This window comes from Rattus norvegicus, chromosome X (assembly GCF_036323735.1).
Source record: "Rattus norvegicus strain BN/NHsdMcwi chromosome X, GRCr8, whole genome shotgun sequence".
Taxonomy (NCBI): Eukaryota; Metazoa; Chordata; class Mammalia; order Rodentia; family Muridae; genus Rattus; species Rattus norvegicus.
The window spans coordinates 23385102-23412799 of NC_086039.1; the positions used below are offsets into that span (position 1 = coordinate 23385102).

Here is a 27698-nt window from a genome sequence, read left to right on the forward strand (position 1 = left end):
ACAAACGACAAAAACATATTCAGTGGGTTCTCTCTCTCTCTCTTTCTCTCTCTCTCTCTCTCTCTCTCTCTCTCTCTCTCTCTCTCTCTGTGTGTGTGTGTGTGTGTGTGTGTGTGTGTGTGTGTGTGTGTGTGTGTGTGTGTGTGTACCACAAATATCATCAAGGAAAAAGAAGCCATTGACTTGAGAGATGTGCAGGAGGAATTTGAGGGAGACTCTGGAGAGAGGAAAGGGAGGGGTAAGTAATGTAATTATTATTTAAACTAAAAACATTATAAAAGTTAAGAAATAACTTGTATCTAGCAAAAGTCACAAAAGTCATCATAGTCATCAAAGTCACCTTTCAATATGTAACTTGGAATTGTACTGACTTTTATATCATTTTACTTTTATTAACAAAAATATTTTCTTTTTTTGTTCAGAAGAATGAATACACAAGAAGAAAATTTCAAATAAAATCCAAAACAAACAAACGAAAAGAGTGTGGTGTTGGGTGTGGTGGCACATGCCTTTTATCCCAGCACTTGGGAGGCAGAGGCAGATGGATCTTTGTGAGCTTGAGGTAAACCTGGTTTACAGAGTAAGGTCCAAGACAGTCAGGATGACACAGACAGACCCTGTCTCAAAAGACCAAAAAAATTATTATATTGTCCTGATTGAGTTGTTTTGCCTCAGTTTCCTCCTCTGGGAGTGGCACCTTTGTGACATTCTAAGGTTGTGGTGGCAACTACATGTTAAGACTTCTGGAAACAGTAAATGCTCTGCTGTGTATTTTCAGTGTCTGGAAAGGGAGGACATAAAGGATCCAAGCAAGAAATCCTAGGGACACAGACTGGTTGGAGTTGTAGGGTAATAAAAGTGGGCTTTCTGAAGTAAGGCCAAAGGGATGTGGAATGAGTAGATAAAGCAGAGAAAAGAAGACTATGGCTTAGGGGCCAGCTCAGAGAAAGCTGTGGAGTTGACTCACATAGGCGTGTCAAGGGCAAATTGGTGGCTACAGAAAGGGTCCCACACTTCTGTAACACTTTTTGAAACCCATACCTCTTATCAAATTATAAAGGGACACAGGACTAGGAATATCACAGGGACCTGGTTGTTCCTCCTAGAGGAGAGGAATCATCAGTGTACTGCTAGATCCTAGAGAGGAAAGAAGATATTTCAATGGAGATGACTGGGGAACACTGAAAAGACTGGAAATGTCGTGACTAGTGATCAACATCCCTTTCTTCTGACTCATGCTGTGGACCTTACACAAGGAATAGGATAGGGAGCACATGGGACCCCTGCTGTCCTTGCAACCTTTCCATACATCTAAAGTTTTTCACAGATAAAATATAAAATGGTATTTTATGGCCTGGATCTCCATGGCCAGTCAGCCTAACCTAATTAGGTGAATCCCTGGTCCTAGTGAGAGATCCTGTCTGGAAAAACAGGATGAGTGGTTCCTAAGGAATGACCCAGGAGGTTGACTTCTGGTCTCCACACGTATACAAACACACACACACACACACACACACACACACACGTACATACACATACACACATAAACACATGTACATACATACTCAAAGAGAGAAAAATAAAATGTCTATCATTCTTAAATGTCCCAAAACTCAATTCATAAAAAAATAAGTCATATGTCTGTATATATACATCAAACAATAAAAGTGTAAAAAGTGTAAAAACTGATGGGATTCAAAAGAAAAGTAGAGAAATTTGCAGTTAGAATTGAAAATTCTTTTTTCATTTATTATGCACACTTATACATACCATGACATGTGTAGAGAAGAGAGCATGCTAGAACTGCTTCTCCCCTTCCATTATATGAGTATTGAGTATTCAATCTTGACAGCAGGCACCTTTACCTGCTGAGCTATCTCTCCAGCAGAGCTGAATATTCTAAGACCCTTCTTTTAACAATTGATAAAATAATTATAGGATGTATATATTGTCTATATGTTCTATATGTGATATAGAAGAACCCAGTAGTCCACAATCAATCAACAGGAAGTAATAAATATAGGCTACTCCATCCAATGAGAGTAGAATATGCATTATAGTCTATTGCTAATGGAACAGCTAACAAAACAGGTCATGTCAAGACTCAACAAAAGTATATACATAAACATATTTCTATATGCCAGCAATGAAAAAGTAGAAACAAAAATTAAAACAATCTTTGTTTCAGCTCAAAGAAACTAAACCCTTAAATCAATCTAACAAAACATGTATAGGGTTCGTATGCTTTAAAATGCAAAATGATGTTAGACATGATAGTGGATGTCTATAACCTCATCACTTGGGAGGATGAGGCAGGGGGATCATAAGTTCAGGGTCACCATGAGCAGCATAGTGAGTTCCAGGACACTGTAGGCTATGTAGTGAGACCTGATCTTAAAAAATAAAAGCAAACGATTTATCTTACATTACAAACTAAGTCAAGACTGTGGTTCAGGCCTGTAATCCTAGCTCCTCAGGAATCTGAAGCAAGGGAAGTACAAGTTGCCTGGGAAATTTACTGAGACCTTGATCCCGCAAAAAAGAAAACCAGCTGACTGGGATATGGCTTAGTATAGAACATTTGCCTAATAAGCAAGGTCCTGGCTTTCTAGAAAAGAAATTTTAAAAATCCATAAGAAATTGTTGAAGAGTAAAATCAAAGAAGACCTGCACTAAATGGAGATAAACATCTTCAAGTTTGGAAAGGCTTATTGCATGCAGTCTTTTAATTTTTACACACACACACACACACACACACACACACACACACACACACACACACTATCCTGTTATTGCCCAGTTTTTCAAATAAATGAGATGAGCTGGTATGGTGGTACATACCTCAGCCTGATCTACACAGTGAGTTCCAGGCCAGCCAGGACTACTTGGTGAGACCCTGTCTCAAAATAAAATGAAATGAAATTGATAAATGCTTAAAAATGTTAAGGTACCTTATGGCCTTCTGTGAGACATCTCAAAACCAGTGAGTAAGACACATCTGGACATCAGTGCATATCTAAAAGGAAATGAAACTTTTAATTTGGGTAGATGAAGTGTTCCATTCTCCCTGGCTTATCAGCTCTGTTCGATATTATCTTGGACAAATGTCATCTGTAAATTTCCTACCAGACCTTAGACTCATTGTACTCTGTGTCACTGTGTGTGACATCACTGAGTTGCTATGGATACAAATCACTTGCTTTCCTGTGGAAGTGGGGAAAGGGCAGAAAACAGGCAGGACACTGTATTCCAGACAAAAGGCAGCAGCTGGAGATGAGTGTTCTCTTATATAGCTGAGGCTACACCCATCTCTTTGTGGCCTGCTCAGCCTTCTGGACCAGTTGCTCACAATCTACCATCTTTGCAGATGAAATTAGGAGGCAGACTGATGGACAGGAAGGTTTTGCAAGGACTGACCTAATAAAGAGCTGAGGCTATGTCCATGTGCAGAAGATAGCTTTGACCTTGGGCCTTAAAAAGGCAACTATCTAAAAGAAATACATTTGTTTAGTGTTATTTCGACCCAAACCTGACATTCCTAATAAGATTTTAAAGAAGTAAGTCAGCAGCTCCAAAATGTATGTGACAATGCTGAGAAATAGGATATCCATAAAATCCTCAAAAACTCCAACATATTTCCAGCAATCCAGACTGTTCCATGCAACCCAGGGCTGTGTGCATACATAGGGAGGTGCAATCTGATGAACAATGAGAGTACCATAAACCCCACATGTCACGGAAACAAGAGAAGTAGAACCTGTGGCAGAACTGTGAGCTGCATTACAAGGAGAAAGGTATGCCTCAAAAAAGATGAGCATGCTTTGAAATGAGAGTCACTGCTTCTGGCCACTTAAGGAGACCTATGGGCAGCCATTAGCTGACCAATTTGCTCACCAAGAAGAACCTTCAGTGGCCACACATGACAAAGGATAAGTTTACAAAATTAATTAAAAAGCTAGGTGGTGGTGATGGCAGCACAAGCCTTTAATCACAGACTCGGAAAGCAGAGATAAGTGGATCTGAGTTCGAGGCCAGCCTGGACAGCCAAAGCTATACAGAATAAGCCTGTCTCAGAACCCACCCCGACAAACAATAGTTCATTAAAGACAGTAAATGAAAAAAAAACAATAATATACCAAAAAGAAAGAGAAAAATCAGATTATCAAAACTGCCATATATTTTATAAAGAAAATTGTACATGACAAGGTCTAACTATGTAGCCATGACTCCTAAAGCTAGCTATGTAGACAAGGCTGACCTCTCACAGAAATTAGCCTGCTTCTGCCTTCCAAGTGCTGGGGTTAAGAGTATATACCACCATGCCCAGCACATTGTATATTTTTAATTTGTACTTTTCAATGCAAAATTATAAGGTATAAAAATAGTGAGAAAGTATGATTCATAGGCAGTAAAAAAAATAAATAGAAATGGGGGGGGCAGATATTGGCCTGTGAGATGGTTCAATGAGAAAAAGTCCTTGTGCTTGCCACACAGCAAATGTGATGCTAAACAGAGAGTAACTCAAAGCATTTCAACTAAAATCAGGAACAAGACAAGGTTGTCTATTCTCTTCATACCTATTCAATATGGTACCTGAAGTCTTAGCAAGAGTAGTAAGATACGTAAAGGAGATCAAGGGAATCAAATTGGAAAGGAAGAAGTCAAACTACATTTACAGATTGTACAGGCTAGTTTTGTGTGTCAACTTGACAACAGCTGGAGTTATCAGAGGGAAAAGAGCCTCCCTTGAGGAAATGCCTCCATGAGATCCCGCTGTAAGGCATTTTCTCAACTAGTGATCAAGGGGAGAGGATCCAGACCATTGTGGGTGGTGCCATCCCTGGGCTGCTAGTCTCCTGGGTTCTGTAAGAGAACAAGCTGAGCAAGCCATGGGAAGCAAGCCAATAAGTAACACCCCTCCATGGCCTCTGCATCAGCTCCTGCTTCCTGACTTATTTGAGTTCCAGTCCTGACTTCCTTTGGTGATGAACAGCAAAGTGATATGCTGAGTAAACCCTTTCCTCCCCAACTTGCTTCTTGGTCATGATGTTTGCACAGGAATAGAAGCCCTGACTAAGACACAGATGATACGATAGTTGTCTTAGTTAGGGTTTTATTGCTGTGAACAGACACCATGATCAATGCAAGTTTTATAAAGGACAACATTTAATTGGGGCTGGCTTACAGGTTCAGAGGTTCAGTCCACTATCATCAGGTAGGAGCCTGGCAGCATCCAGGCAGATATGGTGCAGGAGGAACTGAGTTCTACCTCTTCACCTGAAGGAAGCCAGGAACAGACTCAGCATCCTCAGGAAGCCAGTAGGAGAGTCTCCAAGCCCACCCTCAAAGTGATACATTTCCTCCAACAAGGCCACACCTTCTAATAGTGCCACTCCCTGGGCCAAGCATATGCAAACCATCACAATAGTATACATAAGTGACCCTAAAAATCCCACCAGGGAACTCCTACAGCTGATAAACAGTTTCAGCAAAGTAGCTGGATACAAAAATAACTCACAAAAATCATCAACCTTCCTATATAAAAATGAAAAATGGACTGAGAAGGAAATCAGGGAAGCAACACCCTTCACAATAACCTCAAATAATGTAAAATATCTTGGGGTAACTCTAACCAAGCAAGTGAAAGACTTGTATGCTAAAGAGACCATCTCCAATAGATAGGCATGGCCCCCAGTTGCCCAGAATTGTTCCTGTCTAAAGGAAATACAGGGACAAAAATGGAGCAGAGACTGAAGGAAAGGCCATCCAGTGACCAGCCCAACTTAAGATCCATCCCATGTGCAAGCACCAAACCCTGACACTTTTACTGATGCTGTGTTGTGCTTGCAGACAGGAGCCTAGCATGGCTATCATTAAAGAGGCTCTAATAGCAGCTGACTGAGACAGATGCAGATACTTACAGCTAACCATTGGACTGAGGTCAGGGACCCCTATGGAATAGTTAGGGAAGGATTGAAGGAGCTGAAAGGGATAGCAACCCCATAGGAAGACCAAGACTGTCAACCAACCCAGATCTCTAGGAGCTCCCAGAAACTAAGCCACCAACCAAAGAGCATATGTGGGCTAGTCCATGGCCCCTGGCACATATGTAGCCGAGGACTGCCTTGTCTGATCTCAAGGGGAGAGAACGCACCTAATCCTGTAGTAACTTAATGCCCCAGGGAAGGGGAATGCTAGTGGGGGTGAGTTTGGGGTGGAGGATGAATTGACTGCTGGTGAGAGTACAACCTGGTACAACCACTGTGGAAATCAATGTGTAGGCTCCTCAACAAAACTGAAAGGAGGCATATTATATCTAGTCTAGCTTCTTAAGAATATACTACTCAAAAGACTCCGAACGTTGCTACAAAGACAATTCCTCTATGTTTACTGATGCTCTAGTCACAATATCAAGGAAATGGCAGCAGCCTAGATGACTATCAAGGGATGAATGGATAACTTAAATGTGATAGTTTTACATTCAACTGTCAAGAACTATGGAATTCTCAAGTCAATGAATGGAATCAGAAACAATCGTTCTGAGTGTGGTAACTCCAAACACAGAGATATAAATGATGCATGTTTTCTCTTATTTGTGGATCTCAGCTCAGAATCTCCAGATATATGTGCTCAATTTAGAATACCCCTAGAAGTATTCTAAAAGAGTCCATGGTCGAGGGGGGCTTGGAATGGGAAGACAGATAGAACACAGTGGTATAAAGCGAGGGAATAATGGAATAGGAAGGGTTAAATTAGGGTAGGAGTATGAGTGTGGGATAGAGGAGAAAATGAGGAGGGATAACTAATACGAACAGCCTTTGAAAATGCCATATAGAATCCGAATGCTATAGATGCCTTCTTATTTTTTTTTTTTTTTGGTTCTTTTTTTCAGAGCTGGGGACCGAACCCAGGGCCTTGCGCTTCCTAGGCAAGCACTCTACCACTGAGCTAAATCCCCAACCCCTATAGATGCCTTCTAAAATATATATATATACAAACAGAGGTTTAATGGAGTTACCGTTCAACGGTAGTAAAGGACAACACCCCCACGAGATACCCTATACAAACAAATAAAAGCCCCAGCACTTAGAATAGGTTATCTCTTTTAGACTTGTTGGTCAATGGGGTCACATGAACACCCTCCCCTAAGCATTTACAGGCTAATGCAAATACTCTTGGCTATTCTAGGACTTGATGGTTAGGACCACTTGGTGGTTAGGACTATTTGGGGTACAGAGCTAAACAAAACATTCTCAGCTGAAGAATATCAAATGGCTGAGAAGCACCTAAAGAAATGTTCAGCATCCTTAGCCATCAGGGAAATGCAAATTAAAACAACCCTGAGATTCCACATCACACCAGTCAGAATGGCTAAGAAAAAAACTCAGGTGAGAACAGATGCTGGCGAGGATGTGAAGAAAGAGGAACACTCCTCCATATATGGTGAGGTTGCAACCTGGTACAACCTTTATGGAAATCAGTCTGGAGGTTCCTCAGAAAATTGGACAATGCACTACCAGCTCTACCTCTCTTGGGCATATACCCAAAAGATGCTCCAACATATAACAAAGACACGTGCTCCACTATGTTCATAGCAGCCTTATTTATAATAGCCAGAAGCTGGAATGAACCCAGATGCCCTTCAACAGAGGAATGGATCCAAAAAAATGTGGTACATCTACACAATGGAGTACTACTCAGCTATCAAAAACAATGACTTCATGAAGTTCATAGGCAAATGGAACATACTAGAAAATATCATCCTGAGTAAGGTAACCCAATCAGAGAAAAACACACATGGTATACACTCATTGATAAGTGGATATTAGCCCAAAAGCTCACATTGCCCAAGATTCAATCCACAGGAAACTCAAGAAGAAGAAGAATGACCAAAATGCGGATGCTCCCACTCCTTCTTAAAAGGGGAAAGAATATCCATAGGAGGGGATATCGAAGCAAAGTTAGATCAGTGACTGAAGGAACAGCCATTCAGAGCCTGCCCCACATGTGGACCATGTGGTATATATATATATATATATATATATATATATATATATATATATATATATATATATATATATATCCCGTGTGTGTGTGTGTGTGTGTGTGTGTGTGTGTGTGTCCACCAAAACTAGATAAGATTGATGAAGCTAAAAAGTGCATGCTGAAAGGGACCAGATATAGATATCTCCTGAGAGACACATCTAGAGCATGTCCAATACAGAGGTCAATGCTAGCAGCAAACCACTGAACTGAGAACAGGACCCCCTTTAGGGGAATTAGAGGAAGGATTGAAAGAACTGAAGGAGCTTGCAACCCGGTAAGAACAACAATGCCAACCAACCAGAGCTTTCAGGGACTAAACCACTACCAAAAGACTATACATGGACTGACCCAGGGCTCCAACTGCATATGTAGCAGAGAATAGACTTGTTGGGGCACCAGTGAAAGGGGACGCCTTTGGTCCTGCCAAGGTTGGACCCCCAGTGCAGGGGAATGTTGGGGAGGGGAGGCGGTAAGGGGGGTGGATGGGGAGAACACCCATATGGGGGAGGGGGAAGGGATGGGGTTTATGGACAGGAAACCAGGAAAGGGAATAACATTTGAAATGTAAGTAAAGAAATATATCTAATAAAAATAATTTTTTTTAAAAAAGGGTCTTATTGCTGGAGAAAAACTCAAGTCCCAGGACATGAAGGACTCAAGCTGGTACTCACATGGAATCTTCCTCCTGACTGGCTAGCATTCGTGGTGCTATGTGCATTGAAGTTGCCATGCATACCACTGAAAGAAAAAAAGTAATAATCTCACCCACCTGTGAACCCCACAAAGCAAACACACACACACACACACACACACACACACACACACACACACACACACACACACACACAAAGGTGATTTATTAGAATGGCTCACAAGCTATAGTCCAGCTAGTCCAACAATGGCTGTCTACCTACATAAGACATAAGGTCTAAGTATTTAGTAGTTGTTCGAGACTGGATGTCTCAGCTGATCTTCAGTATATGCTGGAATCCCAAAGAAGTATGTTCTAATACTAGTATAGGAACGAACTTGCCAGCAAGAGCAAACAAGCAAAAAGCAAGCTTCCTCCTTCTGTGCCCTGCAGGAGTGACTCAGAGAAAAGATTTATCTTCTCACCTCAAAGGATCTGAATTCAAGGTGAATCTTTCCACCTCAGAAGATTCAGATTGAAAGTGGATCTTCTTGGGGCTGGAGAGATGGCTCAGTGGTTAAGGGCACTGACTGCTCTTCCAGTGGTCATGAGTTCAAGTCCCAGCAACAACATGGTGGCTCACAACCATCTGTAATGGGATCTGATGTCCTCTTCTGCTGTGTCTGAAGACAGCTACAGTGTACTCATAGACAAAATAAATAGATAAAATCTTAAAAGGAAGACAAGTCCTAAAAAATGAAAGTGGATCTTCTCACTTCAAATGTTTTAATTAAGAGGAAAAAAAATGTTCACAGGTATACCCAGCCAATTTGGATCTTAGTTAATTACAGATGTAGCGAAGAATAGCCATCACATCATAAATCAAAGCATCTCTCAATCCTCATCAGTGGAGCTTCTCCATGCAGTTGATGGAAATTAACACAGAGACCCTAACATACAGCTACTAAGAGCCTGGAGTGCTCAGCCTAAATGAGACATACATAGTGCACTGTACCCCCATCCAAAGCTTCAGGGATCTTAGAAGAAGAGGAAGCAAAAAGATTGTAGGAGTCAGAGGTGATAGTAACATCAAAGAAACCAGTGTTTTTTTCAGCCACAAGGGGTAGTTGCACATTTGACCTCAGAGTGATTGTGACAGCAATGACCAAGACCTGCTTAAGCTTAAGCCAGGTCAAATCCCAGAATGGAGATGTAGAGGTGGGCACAAAATCCCACCACTAGTTGAAGAGCTATTGGCATGTGATAGCTGCCAGGAGAGTCAGTTCTGTTTAACTATGTGACCCCTGGCTAGACTGACCCCATGCTAGCGGAAGCCCAGCTCCCAAGACTCCCAAGACTAGTTGGAAACACAAACTCGACTCAACAGGGAGAGGAAAAGGGAAAGAGGAAATTTTGAAGTTAGGTATGAAGAGATGGGAGGGTGGAGAGGGTGGTCACGGGAAGAGTTGGGGGAAGGTACATGAAAATGTTCAATGTACATTGCATAGAAAGACAGCTCAGAAAAGCACTGGCTACTCTTCCAGAAAACCCAGATTTGATTTCCCAGCATCCACATAGTGACTCACCATCTGGAACTTCCGTTCCAAGGAACCTGACAATCTTCTGGTCTCCATAGGCACCAAGCACACTAGTAGTACACAAACATACAGGCAGGCAAAACACCAATACTCATAAAATAATATAAAATAAAAGTAATAGTTAAAATAACATAGGAGTTGGATGCCTCAGCAATTAAGACAATCTGCTGCTCTCTGAAAGAACCATGGTTCAGGTCCCAGAATAAACATGATGGTTTACAACCAACCATAATTCCAGGGGATCCAATGTCCTCTTCTGACCTCCATGGGCAGTAGACACCACATACGAATGTGGTATACATACATGCAGGGAGACAGGGAAAACACTCATACACCTAAAATTTTAAAAAAATTTAAATATTTAAATTGTCATAATAATAATAAAATCAATGTAAAAGAGAAAGGAGAGGGGAAGAAATGTTAAAAAAACTACAAATACAAATACATGGACAGATACCAATGTTCAGGAAGCACAGAAATTAGTATGGCTAAAATGTCTAGACTACTCAAAGTAATCTATAAGTTCAATGTAACTGCTATCAAAATCCTAGGGAAAAAATTCTAAAATTCCAGACAGTCCTTAATAAATAAAGCAATCCTAAGCAAGAACAAAGCTGGAAGCATCATACTTCCTAATTTCGAACTCTATCATAGGTCTAATAAAAAAAATCTAGTACTATAAATCCATGCACCTAGACTCATTTTGAACAAAAGTGCCAAGAACAAACAATGAGGAAAAGATCATTTCTTTGAAAAATGGTTTCTTTTGTTCAACAAATGAGCTTTTGGCCTGTATCTGCTCACTGTTTGCCAAACACTTTTACTCTCCTTTCAAGTCTCCGCTCAAAAGCTCACTCCTGTAAACCTTTTCCTTGCCAAATTTGACCTTCTGTGTCCCAGGCTATGAAGACTGCAGAAATCTCCACTACATCAGCTGTAGGATTGGTAACGATCTTTTCCCAATCTGTCTGTTGGTTGCCGTTTTGTCCTAACCACAGTGTCCTTTGCCTTACAGAAGCTTTGCAGTTTTATGAGATCCCACTTGTTGATTTTTTTTTCATCTTTCATCTTTTTTTTTTCTTTCTTTTTTTCCGGAGCTGAGGACCGAACCCAGGGCCTTGCGCTTTCCAGGCAAGCGCTCCACCGCTGAGCTAAATCCCCAACCCCCCATTTGTTTATTCTTGATCTTAGAGCATAAGCCATTGGTGTTCTGTTCAGGAAATTTCCCCCAGTGCCCATGTGTTTGAGGCTCTTCCCCACTTTTTCTTCTATTAATTTGAGTGTATCTGGTTTTATGTGGAGGTCCTTGAGCCACTTGGACTTGGGCTTTGTACAGGGCAATAAGAATGGATCGATCTGCATTCTTCTACATGCTGACCCCAGTTGAACCAGCACCATTTGCTGAAAATACTATCTTTTTCCCAATGGATGGTTTTGGCTCCTTTGTCAAAAATCAAGTGACCATAGGTGTGTGGGTTCATTTCTGGGTCTTCAATTCTATTCCATTGGTCTATCTGTCTGTCTCTGTACCAATACCATGCAGTTTTTATCACTATTGCTCTGTAATACTGCTTGAGGTCAGGGATAGTGATTCCCCTAGAAGTCCTTTTGTTGTTGAGGATAGTTTTTGATATCCTGGGTTTTTTGTTATTCCAAATGAATTTGCAAATTGCTCTTTCTAATTCTATGAAGAATGAGTTAGAATTTTGATGGGAACTGCATTGAATCTGTAGATTGCTTTTGGCAAGATGGCCATTTTTACAATATTAATCCTGACAATTCATGAACACAGGAGATCTTTCCATCTTCTGAGATCTTCAATTTCTTTCTTCAGAGACTTGAAGTTCTTGTAATACAGTATATACCAAGAACTCAAGAAGTTGGGGGTTGGGGATTTGGTTCAGTGGTAGAGCTCTTGCCTAGCAAGGGCAAGGCCCTGGGTTCGGTCCCCAGCTCCCCCCCCCCCAAAAAAAAAGAACTCAAGAAGTTAAACTCCAGAGAATCAAATAACCCTATTAAAAATGGGGTACAGAGCTAAACAAAGAATTTTCAACTGAGGAATATCAAATAGCTGAGAAGCACCTAAAGAAATGTTCAACATCCTTAGTCATCAGGGAAATGCAAATCAAAGCAACCCTGAGATTTCACCTCACACCAGTCAGAATGGCTAAGATCAAAAACTCAGATAACAACAGATGCTGGCGAGGATGTAGAGGAGAAATAGGAACACTCCTCCATTGTTGGTGGGATTGCAACCTGGTACAACTTGGGAAATTAGTCTGGAGGTTCCTCAGAAAATTGGACATAGTACTACCTGAGGACCCGGCTATACCACTCCCAGGCATATACCTAAAAGATGCTCTAACATATAACAAGGACACATGCTCCAGTATATTTATAAGAGCCAGAAGCTGAAAGAACCCAGATGCTCTTCAACAGAGGAATGGATACAGAAAATGTGGTACATCTACACAATGGAATACTACTCAGCTATCAAAAACAATGACTTCACGAAATTCATAGGCAAATGAATGAAACTAGAAAATATCATCCTGAGTGAGGTAACCCAAACACACACATACACACACATACACACACATACACACACATACACACACACACACACACACACACACACACACACACACACACACACTATGCCCTCACTGATAAGTGGATATTAGCTCAAAAGTTTGGATTACCCAAGATACAATTCATGGACCACATGAAGCTCAAGGAGGATGACCAAAGTGCAGATGCTTCCGTCCTTCTTAGAAGGGGGAACAAAAATATTAACAGAAGGTATGGAGACAAAGTTTGGAGCAGAGACTAAGGGAAAGTTCATGCAGAGATGACCCCACCTGGAGATCCAGCCCATATATATACAGCCACCAAACCCAGATAATATTGATGAAGCCTAGAAATGCATGCTGACAGGAGCCTGATACAGTGATTTCCTAAGAGGCTCTGCCAGATCATGACAAGTACAGAGGCGGATACTTGCAGCCAACCATTGAACTGAGAATGGGGTCCCTAGTAGAGGAGTTAGAGAAAGGATTGAAGGAGCTGAAGGGGTTTTCAACCCCATAAGAACAATACCAACCAACTAGAGCCCCCAGGGACTAAACCAGCATTCATCCAAAGAGTACACATGGACAGACCCATAGCTCCAGCTGCATATGTAGCAGAGGATGGCCTTGTTGGGCATTAATGGGAGAAGCCTTTGATCCTGCCAAGGCTCGATGCCCCAGTGCAGGGGAATGTCAGGGCAGGGTGGTGGGAAGGGGTAGAGGGGTGAGGGCACATGGTCATAGAAGGGGGAGGGGGAAAGGGATGAGGGGTTTATGAATGGGAAACCAAGAAACAGGATAACATTTGAAATGTAAATTTTAAAAAATATCCAATAAAAAATAGATTGTCTACAGATATAAAATGCCTATTTCAAAAAGAGGCAGAAACAAGAGGGAAAAAAGAAATCTCTCTGCTGTAGCAACAACCATACTGGTATTTTCACTGTAGACCAAGAACTTCTTGAGGGCACGAAACTTGCCTCTTCCTTAGTATAACATGTCTAACTCTGTGGTAGGAATATACTGTTTAAGAAAAAGAAAGTAAAACTGGCCATGTATATTAATAGCTATCATGAAGAGATGCCAAATCAAAATCACAATAGTATATCACATATTAGGCTGGGTACTATAAGAAGAGAAGGTAGACACAGTGGCTTACCCTTGTGATCCAAGTATTCCAGAGGCAGAAGGATTCTTAGAAGTTTAAGATCAGCCTGAACTACATAGAAAGACTCTTGTCTCAAAAACCAAGGGGGAAAAACTGTCAAAAGACAAGTTTTAGAGAGGATACAGAGAAAAAGAAACTCATTTTCAAAGTTAAGATTTATTTTTATTTTTAAAATTGGGAAGGTGGGGCAGTGTACATATGAGCTCAAGTGCTTGAGGAGGCCAGAAGAGGGCATCAGATCCCTTGGAGCAGGAGTGATTATGTGACAATGGACGTTCTGGGTACAGGCCCTCTAGAAGATAGGACCTCTTAACTGCTGAACCACTTCTCCAGCCTAAAAGGATTTTTTTATAAGTACAGAATAGCGTTTATTTAGGATATGGGAAAGGGAGTTGAGAAGGGAGTAAAGACAGAAGACAGAGAGGGAGGAGGGGATAGGGGAGGAGAAAAGAGGTCGGCCAGGAACTGGTGGCCAGGAGTCAGGGGTGGGGAGGGAGAAAGGAGTCAGGGAGGAAAGAATCAGAGAGAGAATCTAAGAGGATCTCTTATACACTATTAATGGGAATATAAGTTAGTATGGCCATTACAAAACAGTATGGTAGTTGCCCCAAAACTAAAAATATTATCTCCATGTGGTTCTCAAGTCTACGTAGATGGTTTATATCCAAAAGATAAACCATCTCTAAGTTCAAGGCCAATCTGGATTACAAGAGACTGTCTCCAAAAAAGTAATAAACAAAAAGTACTTAAACATATGGGTTTGTTGTTGTTTTGTCTTTTGGGGGGGGTGGTTTTTCAAGAGAGTTTGTCTCTGTGTAGCCCTGGTCACCCTGTAAGTCGCACTATAGACCAGCCCGGCTGAAAAAGTCAGAGATCTACCTGCCTCTGTCTCCCAAGTGCTGAGATTATGATTTTTATTGCACTTCAAATGCTGAAAACTACATAGAACCTTAGAAAGGAAATTATAAGCCAGGTATGGAAGCACATGCATGCCTTTAATCCCAAGTTAGTGCCACACTGGAAATGGGTTAGCAAATACACACAGACAAAAGGAATAGAATAAAGGAGCCAGAAATAAACCCACACACCTACAGCTACCTAATCTTTGACAAAGCTGTCAAAATATACACCGGAGAAAAGACAGCTCTTCAAAACATGGCACTGATGATAGCCTGCAGAAGAATGAAACATGATCCATCTCTCACCCTGCACAAAAATCAGTTCAAAACGGATCAAAGACTTTAAAGTCAGACCTGAAACTGAAACTGCTAGAGAAACAGGGGGGAAGGGAACACTTGAGGTACACACAGACAAGGACTTTCTGGAAATGACTCCTAGAGAACAGGAAATAACTCCCCAAGTTTGAAAGATGGGTGTGTACAAAATTAGAAGGTTTCTGCACAGCAAAGGAAAACATCAGCAGAGACAGCCCACGGAACGCCTATCTTTGCCAAGTATACATCTCATATTGCATGTATGAAATTTTCAAAAACACTAATGAAAACATTGTTAAAGAAATAGAAATTGGCAATTTTATCTTAATGTTCATCATCCTCAGCCACCAGGGGAAATAGCCCTTAAAACTGCTTTGAGAATCCATCTTATCCCAGTCAGAATGGCCATCATCAGGAAAATGAAGGACAATAAATGCTGGTAAAGATGTGAGGAAAGAGAAACCATTAGGCACTGCCGTTGGGAAGCAAAACTGGTGTAGCCTCTAAGGAAAGCAGTATGGAGAGTCCTCAGAAAGTTAAACTACTGGGAAGCTCAATACTTACAAGCATTTGCTGCTCTTCCAGAGGACCAGAGTCTGGTTCCTAGCACCTATATTAAAACTGTAACCCTAGTTCCAAGGAATTTGATGTGTTCTGACTTCACAGGCACCCCAACATGTGGTATTCACTCTTTCACACATAAACCTTAAAAATTACAGCTCTCATAAAAAAACAACTGTACTAATTCTTGGATATATACTTGAAGGAATCCAAGTCAGCAGAGCACAGAGGGAGCTGTACATTCATTTTCTTGCTATACTTTCTACAAAAGACAAGCTAATGAACCAGCCAAGGTGTCCATCAACAGGTGGGTAATGTGTATGTGTGCGCATGCATAAATACATGGGAGTGTGTGTGCACACGTGTATGTGTGTGTATAATGTCAAAATGAAAACCAATGTTTTGCACATGAATTTAAAAAGTTACATTAGGATCCAGAGAGATGGCTTAGCAGTTCAGATCACTTTGATTTTGAAGAGGACCCAGGCTCAGTTCCCGGCAACCACACAGTGGCTCACTACCAACCATGTATAATTTCAGTCCATGGGATATAACACCTTTTCTGGCCTCTGTGGGCACCAAGCCACGCACATGGCACACAGACACACAGACACACATGCAGACAAAATATTTTTAAATGTACATTAAAAGAACAAAGAAGTTTAGTGGTTTCTTAGAATGTTAACCATATGCTTACCATATATTGCAACAATCCAACTCTAGGTAGTGATGCCAAAGAAATGAAAACAGTCTCACACAAGGTTTTATAGCAGCTTTATTCACAACTTCCTCCTCAACTGTAACGAATGTCCTCCAACTTGGGGTTGAATAAGCAGTAAGACATCCACACAATAGCATATGAAACAGAAATCAAAACTATTGATACATCCAGTGATACGGATTTAAAATCTCTAATTTCTAGCACATTATTCTCAAAAGTTACATACTATTAAATTCCACTTACAACTCTTTTCAAAAGACAGTCCATAAAGTGAAAGCACACGTCAGTGAATGTCAGGGAGAGAACAAGATTTGACTATGAAATACCAGGAATGGTGGAGGGGAGACTAATAGAACTCTTCTGTACTCTGTTCATGATTACTCGTCTGTATCCATTTATCGGAGCTTATACAACCGCATCTAATGTGAATGTAAGGTTTAGAAGGAAAAAGCTAAAAGCTTAATGCCATAAAATACGCTCCTGTGTGACTTACAACATCATACTACGGAACAGGAAAGAGCTCTGTGCCTGCTAGGCTCTTAGGATGGGGACAGGACTATACTATAGGAGACACAGTAAGTTTGGAGACAATGCCATAAAAATTCTCTATCTTGATTATGGTGGCAGACCACCCCTGTTAAAAGGTGTCCAAACTTACAGAACTTAAAATTAAAAAGGATGAGATTTACTGTATAAAAAGGATTTTTTAAAGACCCAGAAATTTGTTTTAAGAATAAAGAACTAGTCAGGCATGACAGCAAACACCACGATCCCAGTACTTGGAAAGCTAATTAGTGGGCTAAAAAATTCAGGATCACACTGGGTTATATGGGGGAGACCCTCTGTCTGTGCATGCACACGCTACCCGCCACCTTGAGATACATTAGAGTTAGAATACCTAGAGTCCCAGATTGTGTTGTTTTGCTTTGAGACTGCCTCTTAGTCTGCAGCCCAGGCTGGACTTAACTTCATAGTCATCCTCCTGCTTCAGCATTCTGAGTTCTTGGAGTACTGGTGCGAGCCACACATCTGGTTTTAGTTCTTTCATTTTGGCATGATTATGTTCCCAAGAATCTAGATGCTTTTATTTCTAATACATTATTGTCTATCAAAACTTAAGATGAAATCAGTGAATTAAGTTAGACATCATTTAAAGAGACTTAGAAAGGATAGTTTTCCATAAAAAACTACCGTTTTGTTTTTTTTAAAAAAAGAGTAGAGAAAATATATTTTAAATACATGATGACAGAAAACATTACAGAGTGGTGTTCCTTTGTTGAGAAGGCAAAATAATACAAACAAAAGGCTACAAAAGACTTGAATTAGACTCAAGGTTTTTTTTAAGTTTTTTTTTTCCCCCGGAGCTGGGGACCAAACCCAGGGCCTTGCGCTTGCTAGGCCAAGCGCTCTACCACTGAGCTAAATCCCCAACCCCTAGACTCAAGTTTTAAACCTAGCACACCACCACTTAATGTTGACATGAGTACATTCTATCAGCTTTCTGAGCCTTACCCCTTCCTGGCAGGGATATATTTAAGCTTAAAGGTAGTACTGATTCTCCGAGTTTAGTAGTTTTTGCTCAGCCCCTAACCATCCAGAAAATAGGTATGGTCTACATTTCCTGAACATCCTGCAGCCAATGGCTTTCCAACATACTATGATAGGTATGCTCCTTCTAGAATCTTCATCCTCTATCCTATTCCCAGACACTTCCAGAGACAGAAGACTCACCATTGTCCTCTACTCCTACATTACCCAGATGAGAACCTACCTATTGATTTGGAAAATAACAGACAAGAGCCTTGGCATTGAGATAGGGTGATAAAAACAAAAAGAATCACCCATCTAGGGACTACCGCCACTTCTGCCACCACCACCACCAGGTTTCTCAGCAGTCTAGCATTTAGAACCTGTCCAAGAGGTTAACCCTTATCAGCCTAACTGACAGGGTAGGACACAGGAATTTAGAGTGCAAGGTACACTGTCAACACTTGGACTCTGCTCATTTGCTTTTTTAATAATTACAAATTTTTTGTTGTTGTTTTAGTGTTTGTTTTTTCCAAACAGGCTTTCTCTATGCAGCCCTGGCTGTCCTGGAACTTGCTCTGTAGACCAGGCTGGCCTGAAACTCCTCTGCCTCCAGAGTGCTAGGATTAAAGGTATGTGCCCAGTTGGACTCTGCTTATTTGTGTTTTGTTGAGAAAGGGTCTTGCCAGACAGTTCAGGATGGCCTATAACTTACAGTCCTCCTAGCTCCAGTCTCCCAAGTGTCAGGGTTACAAGTAATGTTGCCACCATGCCAAGAGTCTGCTGATTTTATTTACCTTGTAAAACACAGTGGAAGCTGGGAATGGTGGCAAAAGCCTGTACTTGGGAGGCTGAGTGAGCAGACTCCCCAATGATAATGATGTATCCATGATAGTGATGATGAAAATACTACAGCTTGTTAATAGAATGGTTGTCTAACGTGTGTGAGGACCTATTAGGTTCAATTCCTGGCACCACAAAAACAAACACAAAGTCATTTTCAAAGACAGAAAGGATTAGAGGGTATTGGGGTTTGGCAGCTCCAGACCTTTGATAAGAAGGGAGGGCACCGCAGCAGAAGATACATGATATGGAGGCTTTCGACTATGTGAGTACATCAGGGAGAATGGAAAGGCATCTGGATTCGCCCATCCCACAGGAAGCAGTACTTGCAGTATGAGGGGAAGGTCAGCTGCTCAGTCATCAGCACAGTCATCAGAATTGCCAGAGAGGTCAAGCATAGACATCATGGAGTCAGACAACTTAGTGGCGATTTTATCTGTAGATGGAGAAATACAGGCAATCTTTGGGTAGCTGGCTTAGTCAACAGGCCTGCCACAGCCATTATCACTAACTTGGCCTATACTAACCTACCAACTGGCTCAGTTACACCTCTAGTCATTCAACAAAACAGAGGAGCCATTAAATCTGTCAGCTTCACAGGGAGATTCATTCTTTCTCATGGTTTCAGACTCAAAGGATTCCAAGTCTTTTTTGTCTTCTGAGTACTAAAACAGTAACTTCTTTCTACTGTGTGAATTCAGCACTCCTCCATGACCCCTACCCACCCCCAAACAATCGAACTTGAATGCCTACCACTCAGTCTCATCCTTAAGATACACTTGTTCCTCGGGATTCCTTGAGACTTCTCCAGATACCCTCTGCTGATCAGCCCTATCTCCAAGCTAGGCTAAGCTCCCTAGAAGTGCTTGTTGTTTATGCCCTCAGAGTGTTTGATCTACACTGCCACTGTTTGTTTTGTCTCCTCTCTACTCCCTAATAAGACTTGGAGTTTAAGGGCAAGTCACCCTTGGATTCTCAGGACTCACTATAGAGCCAAAAGAAGATAGCCTATAAATATATAGATAAAATATGGCCTAAAAAGAATAGATGACAGAGTCAATCAAAACTATCTACATATTTATATTGTAACCACAGATAGTAAGGCATGATGGTACTTACCTTTATTACTGCACTGAAACTGTTTTCTTACCGCCTCAGTAATCATGGGGGCTAACAAAGCCACAGCTTTACTACAAATACTGGAGTATCTTCATATAACCTACATACGACTTCCTGTATAACAAGATTTCTTATCATACCCAACATAATGCAAACACTATGAAACAACTGCTGTACTGTGTCATTCAAAAAACAATGACAAGGAACATAGCCTGCACTTATTTTAACTTTAAAATTGTATGTAGGCAGGTGTAGTGGCACAAGCCTTTAATCCCAGCACTCAGGATGCAGAGGCAGGTGGATCTCTGTGAATATGAGGCCAGCTTGGTCTATAGAGTGAGTTCTACGACAGCCAGGGCTACACAGTGAGACTGTCTTGAAAAAATTATTTTATGTACATGTATGTGTGCCTGAGACTATGTATGTGAAACACATGCTAAGTGCCTACAGAGCTCAGAAGAAGAGTTGGATGCCCTAAAACTCGAGTTACAGACACTTGTGAGTCATATGAGGGCACTAGGAACCAAACCTGGGTCCTCTGCAAGAGCAACAAGTGCTCTTAACAATGGAGCAATCTTTCCAGCCCATAAGAGATGCAATTTCTCCCAAATGATTTTCATTTCCACTTAACTGAATCTGTAGTACAGAAGCCACAGATGTGGAGGCCCAACTACAAGTAACCTGAAAACCTGAAGGGGTCAACTACACAAAGGACTGCCATTAATACAAAGAGATGAAGTTCTTTTCTATAGGGATGTGGAAATATTGCTAAGATACTGCAATGGTTTGTATATGCCTGGCCCAGGGAGTGGCACTATTTGAAGGTGTGGCCTTGTTGGAGTAGGTGTGTCACTGTGGGGGCGGGATTTAAGGCCCTTATCCTAGCTGCCCGGAAGTCAATCTTCCCCTAGCAGCCTTCAGATGAAGATGTAGAACTCTCAGCTCTGCCTGCACCATGCCTGCCTAGATGCTGCCATGTTCCTGCCTTGATGATAATGGACTAAACCTCTGAACCTGTAAGCCAGCCCAATTAAATGCTGTCCATGTAAGAGTTGCCTTGGTAACGCTGTCTGTTCACAGCGGTAAAAACTTAGGTTTTTACTAAGACAGATACAGAATGGAGAAATTATGAATCAAAAACTGTATACTGAGTGACAAGCATTTGTGTGGAAAAGAAAACTCAGAACATATGAGTTCTCTATATATCTGTCTTAAGAAGGACAAGGAATTAACCAGCTGCCTATGACAAGAAGCCTTAAGAGATTTTATTGTGTATCCTGTGGGTTTTGGATGCACTGCCTAGACAAATGATAATAGGCATTCTAACTGACAGAATGCTCCCAAGAAATGTAGGACAAGATACACGGGCAAGGTCAGTGGTTCTTCAAGTGCAGACTCCAAAATCTGCCTTAACGAAACCTTCAGGTGACAATAATGCAAGCTAAAATTTTGAGAACCACTTACCAGTCCATGAGTTTCCTACTCTCCAATCTCCAACTCTTCCATGGAGATAGACATATGGAGATGCTTATTCAAAAGCCCCTAGTCCTAGCCCCAATCAGACATGTTCCAGAACACAAGAATGGTCAAGTACCCCTACCTGAACGCTTCTGCAATTTTTTCTTATTCTTCAAGGCAGATGCCAGTGCCTGGCCTTGTTGAAGTGGGTCTGTCTCCAGGATCCTCTGCAACATCGGGCGGCGGTCCACTGAACTGACTTCCACTACACGGTTATTTTGGGGGCAATGGTGGTCCACATTGCGTTTAGGCCACCCCATCTGATGACGGTTTGGTTTGGTACAATACCCAGTGAGATTTCCAATCTGGGAAGAAAAAGAATAATGGTGGGGTCTTGATCTCCAAACACTTCTACAGAGAAAGCGAATATAGGGATGGGTAAGGAGGAGTGTGGAGCCAACTGTGGCCCCACCATATTCTAACTGATACTTAGTGACCCCATTAGCCTCGATATGTTCATCTGTCCAACAAGGTGATTAATGGGTAGCTTGCAAGGCTTTTTGTTGTTGTTTTTCTAGACAGTTTCTGTGTGTAACAGCCTGGCTATCCTGGAACTCACTCTGTAGACCAGGCTGGCCTTGAACTCACAGAGATATGCCTCTGCCTCTGCCTCTGCCTCTCTGCCTCTGCCTCTGCCTCTCTGCCTCTGCCTCTCTGCCTCTGCCTCTGCCTCTCTGCCTCTGCCTCTGCCTCTCTGCCTCTGCCTCTGCCTCTCTGCCTCTGCCTCTGCCTCTCTGCCTCTGCCTCTGCCTCTCTGCCTCTGCCTCTGCCTCTCTGCCTCTGCCTCTGCCTCTCTGCCTCTGCCTCTGCCTCTGTGCCTCTGCTTCTGCCTCTCTGCCTCTGCCTCTGCCTCTGCCTCTCTGCCTCTGCCTCTGCCTCTCTGCCTCTGCCTCTGCCTCTCTGCAGGGAAGGCTTAAAGGTGTATGTCGTCCCCAACTTGGCTACAAGGCTTTTACAAGATTTTAAAAAAGGAAAGGAAGCAGTGGTGGTTGACACCTGTAATCTTAGCAGTCACAAGGCTGAGGCACGACTGCCATAAGTATAAGGCCAGCCTGGACTAAATGGTTAAGCTTTGGGTTAGCTTGGGCTACAGAGACTGTCAAAAAAAAAAAACAGAAAACCTATTTATCTACTTGATTAGTGACAACTGATAGTATAATGATCCTTTGTTGAAGTGATCCTGCTAGGCCTTACTCAGGTAGTACTTTTAACACCTACTTTGGGCCCAGATATATGGGACAAACCTGGAAACAAAGAAATGTTAGACTTACTTCCACCTTGGTTGGCTAAAGCTAACCCAAAGCATGTTGTCTACCCATTGGGGCAGTGTGAAGGGGATCTGTGTGGTGGGTACATGTGAGCAGTAAAAGCAAATATTAACAGAGCATTTACTGTGTATCATGTACCAATCTACCATATAAATATACACATACCTAAGGTAGTACACAGTCACCTAACCATGATTCAGGCAACAGTGAGCCACATATGTGACGGTGGCCTGTCATAGGCCTCTTAGTTTATGGCAGTACACTCTACAGTGTTTCCACAATGAAGATCCTGTCAAGGTAGGCAGACACGGTAGCATCCTCGTACAGTATTTCCTAGGAATTGTGTAATGGGGAGGTCTGCTGAGGGCCCTGGATAGAATCGAGAACTTGTAGTACAAAAATGGGAGACTACTGTCAGTTTCTAAGAAATATACTGTGTCCAGGGACTCCATCAAAAATATTATTTGGAAAGGAAGCCTTAAATAGACAGGCTTATAGATTTTTTTTTCTTTAGGCATGGGAAACTTCTAGCACTATGTAAAGATGGGAATAGTGTGATCCCTGGCACAGCACATGTTCCCACCTTACCTTCTACAACATACTGATTAGAGGTGACTTTCCTCCCTGGCCAACCTGGCCCCCTTTCTTTCTGAATTACTATTCTTACTCACTGCCATGGCAACAAGAGATGTTTGCTAAATACTTCCAGGTATTATGTCATCATGAAAAATAAGAGGTCTTGAAGTAACCACTAAACAAATTTGTAAGTGAAATAAGTAAAGTACAGAACAATGGGGAAAGCCTCCTCTATTTTAATTAAAATAGTTACTCGGAGCTGGATGTGGCTCAGTGGTAAAGGGCTTGCCTAGTATCTGAGACCCTGGGTTCAATCCCCAGCACTGACAAAAGCTTTTATCTCAGCCTGGCGCAGAGTGACACACACCTTTAATCCCAGCACTTAGGAGGTAGAGGCAGATAGATCTCTGAGAGTTTGATACTAGCCTGGTCTACAGAGTAAGTTCCAGAACAGCAAAGGATACACAGAGAAACCATGTCTCAAATTTAAAAAGGGCTATCTCAAACGGTGTGTGTGTGTGTGTGTGTGTGTGTGTGTGTGTGTGTGTGTGTAAATAAATACAAGATAGGTCTTTCAGACATCACAAAGTCTGATAATAGTGACCATCTCCAAAGAGGGAACAGAGTGAGTAGGGGTCAGACATAAGAGATGTACTTTTCATTTTCACTTTAGTCAATTCTCAATTTTAAGTGATGAGCACATATTGCTTAGTTAAATTTTTTTTATTTTAATACATAAAACTGAAGAGGAGATTTGACTCAGAAATGAAAACAGGGACTTATCAATGCTTTCCTGTTGCCTTAAGGGTCAAAGTCAAATTTAAGGTATGCATTCTATGCTCAGACTCTAGATTCATCTTTTTCAACCTCTACTCCAGTCACATAATAACACTAACGATTCCCTCCAAACACCATACTCTTTGAGCCCTGTTATGAGCCCAGAGATTTCAGTCTTCAAGATGTAGCTTAAGGGTTCTCTGACCAACTAACAAGAGTACAGTTTAGGGCACTTAAATCCAGGCTCTTCCCATATTATTGCCCACCCATAATCACTCCTTCTATGTGTCTGAAATGAAAACTTTGGAGGAACAGAGGTAGGTGGCTGAAAAAAAAAAAAGATGCTGGAAAAACTCAGAGTGGCCCAGCCATGGAGGAGCACTCCTTAAATCCCAGAACTTGAGAAGCAGAAGGAAGTGGGATCTTTGTAAATTTGAGGCCAGCCTGGTCTATATCACAGCTGTTACCCAGAGAAACCCTGTCTTGGAAGAGAAAATAACAACAACAAAGCAGAGTCATATGATGCTGTGACGGTATTGAATAGCAAGCCATGGAAAGGTGTTTAAGCAGAGGAACTGACAAGTTCAGACTAGAACCACAGAATAGCCAGGCATATGTGATGCATACCTGTAAACTCAGCACTGAGGAGTTGGGAGGCAGGACGATCAGGTCTTCAAAACCAGCCTTGGCTACATGAGACCCTGTCTCAAACAGCAGCAAAAGAAACCGTGGAGCATATGTCCAGGTAAGTTGAGGCCTAGAAGCATACTTTAGGATTACAGGAACCATAGAAATGAGAAATTTTGGCCATGTCTCAAGAAATATGGTAAGGACTAGCCATGGGATTTGGTGACTAACAGTGTATGGGATTCTGGATACTAGTCAGGAGAAGGAAGCATCTGCTAACTGAATAATTGGGTGACTAAGGTCATGCCTGTGCTACGGACTGGAAGCAGGGCTGGAAAGCGTGCTTGAAAGAGCTCCTTAGACACGTCAATTTCTAGCCAAAAAAACCCACCACATCAAGCATCTACAAGCCCATAGGAAGCGACTCCTATCTCAGCACCCCAGGGGAGATAGGCAGAAGGAACTGACTCCGCCCCAGAACCCTGTGCATGAGACAGCTGCTATGAAGATGTGCAGAGATACCTTATACACGGTGGTTTTATTTTCAATGGCATCTGCTATTTTCACCAGTGGAGAATGGAGCCACCTGACCTCCATTTCTTGGGGGTCCATGTCACCCAACAGCTCATCGGATTCTCCCACGGCTAAGCCTGTAACACAAACACCACTCTTTTTGACACAGGGTTTCACTATGAAGCTCTAGCTAGCTTGGAACTCATGGAGATCCCTTCTACTGCCTCTCAGGTAGTGGGATTAACAGGTATGTTCTACCACACCCAGTAAATATAAACTTGTTTTAATAGACTATCTTACTAGCCAATGGAGGGAAAAATCAAAACCTAAGAAAGCTTAGAAGACTGTAAAGCAGCCAGGAACAGTGACAGATCAGTACTCAGAAGACTGATGGGAGAGAATTATCTAAAGTTCAAAGTCAGCCTGGGCTATTCAGTCAGCACTAGGTCAGTTAAAGCTACACAGAAAAATCCTGTCTAAAAATCCTAGAACATCCATGGGTGTAGTTCAGTGGTGAGTGCTATGATAGCAAGCACAAGGCCCTGGGTTTAATCCTCAATGTCCTTTTTTTAAGCCTAGGGCAATAGGAGGGAGAATAGGGAGAAGGACCATTTAGTTGCTTGATTCAGTTGTTCAGCTGCAATTACAGGCCCATGTAAACATACATAGCCATTTTTGAGCCTTTAGTCCCAGCAGTTGGGAGGCAGAGGTAGTTTATACCAGCCTCATCTACATAATAAGTTATAGGCCAGCCAAGGACTACACAGTGAAACCATGTCTCAACACAACACCACCCACCCATACACACACACACACACACACACACACACACACACACACACACACACATGAGCTTTTAAAGGGATGTTTCAAACAAAAAGAAATGAAGCCTCACCTAAAAAAGAACCTAAAAGGGTTCCAGTTAGTCAGGCAATCTACCAAAAGTTCACCACAACCACCACCCCTACCCATACCCTCACAGCCCAAACTACAATATTCTACCTTGCAGGACAATTAATACATTTTAATAACAAACCCCAAGTAGCCCCAGGGAAGCGGAGATCAAATGTGTGCTCTGACATTAGGTCTGGGTTCTACTAGAACAAAAAAAAAAGGTGCCTCACCCATCCACACTTACATTCCATGGTATCTTCATTGGCCTGCTCAGTGTCTTCTATATCAAAGACCTCAGTCATCTCCTTAACAATCTCAGCACTGAGATGGGTGGGCAGAGTGTGAGTGGGCGGTGGTGGCGTATAGAAGCTGATCTTCCCACTGTATTGGGAGACAAGGAGGGATTGCTGATGATATATCTGAGAACAAAAAAAAAACCTTCCAAAAGAGGACAAAGGACAAGAAAGTCCAGACGACAGTGTCTCCACGGTGTGCTGAACTGCTGAATAACCACTAGGCACAGAATGCTGAGCAAGGCATGACCAAGTCTTTGGCCGTTCCCTACCTTGGAACCCAGGAAATCAGGCTGCCCCTACTGGCATCAATAAACACCACCTCCTACTCAAGCCCTTCCTCACCTCACCCAGTCAGCCAGCACAGCTTTGGCAGCCTGTTCTTGACTATAGACACCTCCCTTCTTCTTCTTTCCCAAACGATGGGCCACTGCAGTCAGAAAGTGCTCAGTAGTCTGGAATCCAGACACACCATAATAGTTGGAAATCTAGCAAAATGAAGAAGAAAAGCCATTCGAAGGATGAAGGACCTGTGAAGTAGTGGGGTAGGGCAAGCATCCACTGAGGACCCTGGCTCTGTACCTCCTCCAGGTTGCAGCGCTGAAGGATGGTCTCCACCGGGGTCACAGGGTCTGCCAGCTTCTGCACATGGATGCAATTACGCAGGATGGTGCCCACCTCTGAATTGGGTCCTGGGACAATGCCTGGTGCATCCAGCAGCCTGATAAACTTGTCTAGGTAGACCTCCTGCATGAATCTACAGAAAAAAACAAGGGCCAGCTATACATGATATTGAGTCACAAATGTTGGGTCTAGGGGGTTGGGAGGTCAAAGAAGAGAGGGGAAGGTATGTAAGTCTTAGGTGAAGTGGAAAGATGTAGAGCCAGGAAGGGGGCTATGAGGTGCTACAGACCCAGGGCTAATTCTAAAATTTACTTTCTTATACTGAGGACTTACCTGTAGGATCTCAGACAAGTTTCTGACTCTCTGGGTCTCTGCTGCTTCATCTAAGCAACAGAGCTATTTGTAGTTGTTAGAAAGGACCCAGCAGAGTCTCCAACCTACACCTAGGATGAGCCAGGTAAAGGAGGGCTATTAGTAGGATTCCTAAACCTAGGGTATGAATCAGAGGATGGTCCACAATTAGGAAATGGGGTAGGGGCTGAAGGCATGTGAACTAGGATGGAATGGTAATGTCAAAGATTTTGGAAGTGGGGCAGTGAGCAGATCTTAC

The 27698-nt window shown here is 42.2% G+C and overlaps 2 protein-coding genes across 2 annotated transcripts in view; both read right to left on the minus strand.

Annotated features, from left to right (window-relative positions):
* Nucleotides 1–27698, minus strand: part of LOC134484045 (large ribosomal subunit protein eL21-like) — a 345020-nt gene that overhangs the window by 87393 nt on the left and 229929 nt on the right. The gene's annotated exons all lie outside the window — the stretch shown is intronic.
* Nucleotides 19223–27698, minus strand: part of Gnl3l (G protein nucleolar 3 like) — a 33178-nt gene continuing 24702 nt past the window's right edge. Inside the window, 6 exon segments of the mRNA NM_001081958.1 lie at nt 19223–19315; nt 21599–21821; nt 25287–25414; nt 26416–26552; nt 26810–26952; nt 27047–27221. Of these exon segments, the coding sequence (NP_001075427.1) occupies nt 19233–19315; nt 21599–21821; nt 25287–25414; nt 26416–26552; nt 26810–26952; nt 27047–27221 (889 nt within the window). The 3' untranslated portion in view covers nt 19223–19232.